The following is a 1,693-nucleotide window of genomic DNA, read 5'->3' as shown; positions in this document are numbered from 1 at the left end:
ACCTCCTGCAGCTGTCAGTCCTCCCGGTCCTCATCTACCTGCAGCTGTCAGTCCTCTGGGACCTCATCCACCTCCTGCAGCTGGTGGTCCTCTGGGACCTCATCCACCTCCTGCAGCTGGTGGTCCTCTGGGACCTCATCCACCTCCTGCAGCTGGTGGTCCTCTGGGACCTTATCCACCTTCTGCACCTGCAGGTCCCCTGGGACCTCATCCACCTCCTGCAGCCGTAGGTCCTCCAGGATCTCATCCACATCCTGCAGCTGTTGGTCCTCTGGAACCTCATCCACCTCCTGAAACCATAGGTCTTCTGGGACCTAATTCACCTGCAAACTGTGTCTGTCCTCCAGGACCTCATCCACCTCCTGCAGCTCTTGGTCCTCCTGGACCTTATCTATCTCCTGCATGTTTCTGTCCTCCAGGACCTCATCCATCTTTTATAGCTGCATTTCCTCTGGGACATCATTCACCTTTTTGTTCTGTGAGACCTCTGGGACCTCCGACTACATCTTCACTTAGTAACCTCTGGATCCTCAGCCACACCTTCTACCTGGGTGGCATGTGGCCCCTCAACAACCACCTTCACATGAATCTCCTTGGCTACTTCAATGATCTCCACTCGTGGCCCCCGGGACTTCAACCACCTCCTCCACCAGGGTCTCCTCTAGTACATCTGCCACCTTCTCCACTTGGCTGGCCTCTGCTGTCTGAACCGACTCCTCCAGGACCTCAACCAGCTCCTCTACCCATTGTGGCCTATAAGATCTCGACCACCACCTCCACATGTACCATTTGGTATGTTTATCTGAACAGGACGAACTGAGTTGCAAAATGGATTCATCTTTCCTTTCTTGAATGAATAAAAATGTCACAGATTGTACTGCAGGGCTTTACAATGTGAGGGTAGCACGTGCTGAGGATGTGGTCACTTGGCTCAAGTTTCTGAGACTACAAGTCAGTTGCATTATTTCCTCATTATGACCTTGGCAGCAAGTATCTTCTATAGATGAGGAAAGAGTTGTTTTTTTGTTTTTTTTTTTTTTTTATTTCTGGCGGGGACGGAGTCTCACTCTGTCACCCAGGCTGGAGTGCAGGGGTACACTCCTGGCTCACTGCAACCTCCACCTCCAGGGCTCAGGTGATCCTTCCACCTCAGCCTCCAGAGTGGCTGGGACTACCTGTGTGCAACACCATGCTTGGCTAATGTTTTTTTGTTTTACTTTTTGTAAAGACCATGTTTCACTATGTTGCTCAGGCTGGTCTCAAGGTCCTGGAGCCATGCCATCTGCCCACTTCGGCCTCCCAAAGTGCCAAGATTACAAATGTGAGCCACTGCGCCCAGCCAGAGATTGTTTATAGAAGCTAAAAATACCAGTTTTACAGGTGTGTATGGAACCTGGGCCATATGGCCAGCTCTGTGAGGGATGAGACCCGTTCCTGACTGGCAGAGCATCCTGTGTCCTGCAGCAGAGAGACCCACACTGAAGGGCACAGAGTTTCTGACCACCTCAATGGAAGCACAAGTGAAGGGACGCAGGGTGCAAAAAGAGGAGAAGAATCTCCTGGGAGTAAACAGGGGACTGTGGAAGAGAAAGATGAAGCGAGGAGGTGTCACATGGGGGTTTGTTGGACTCAGATGGAGCTGGAAGGCTGCTGCTAGCCAGGCAAGCAGTGTGAGCAGGAGCATGGAGGCTGC

General features: G+C 52.1%; 1 protein-coding gene across 1 annotated transcript in view; it reads left to right on the top strand.

Annotated features, from left to right (window-relative positions):
* LOC105503011 (chitinase-like protein PB1E7.04c) overlaps window positions 1–806 on the top strand; it is a 7,723-nt gene extending 6,917 nt beyond the window's left edge. Inside the window, 3 exon segments of the mRNA XM_011929726.1 lie at window positions 38–447; window positions 449–712; window positions 714–806. Of these exon segments, the coding sequence (XP_011785116.1) occupies window positions 38–447; window positions 449–712; window positions 714–806 (767 nt within the window).
* Window positions 807–1,693: the final 887 nt, after the last annotated feature.

The sequence above is a fragment of the Colobus angolensis genome, unplaced genomic scaffold (genome assembly GCF_000951035.1).
Source record: "Colobus angolensis palliatus isolate OR3802 unplaced genomic scaffold, Cang.pa_1.0 Scaffold12, whole genome shotgun sequence".
Taxonomy (NCBI): Eukaryota; Metazoa; Chordata; class Mammalia; order Primates; family Cercopithecidae; genus Colobus; species Colobus angolensis.
Note: the sequence above shows the minus strand (reverse complement) of the source record. Positions and strands in the feature narration are given on the sequence as shown.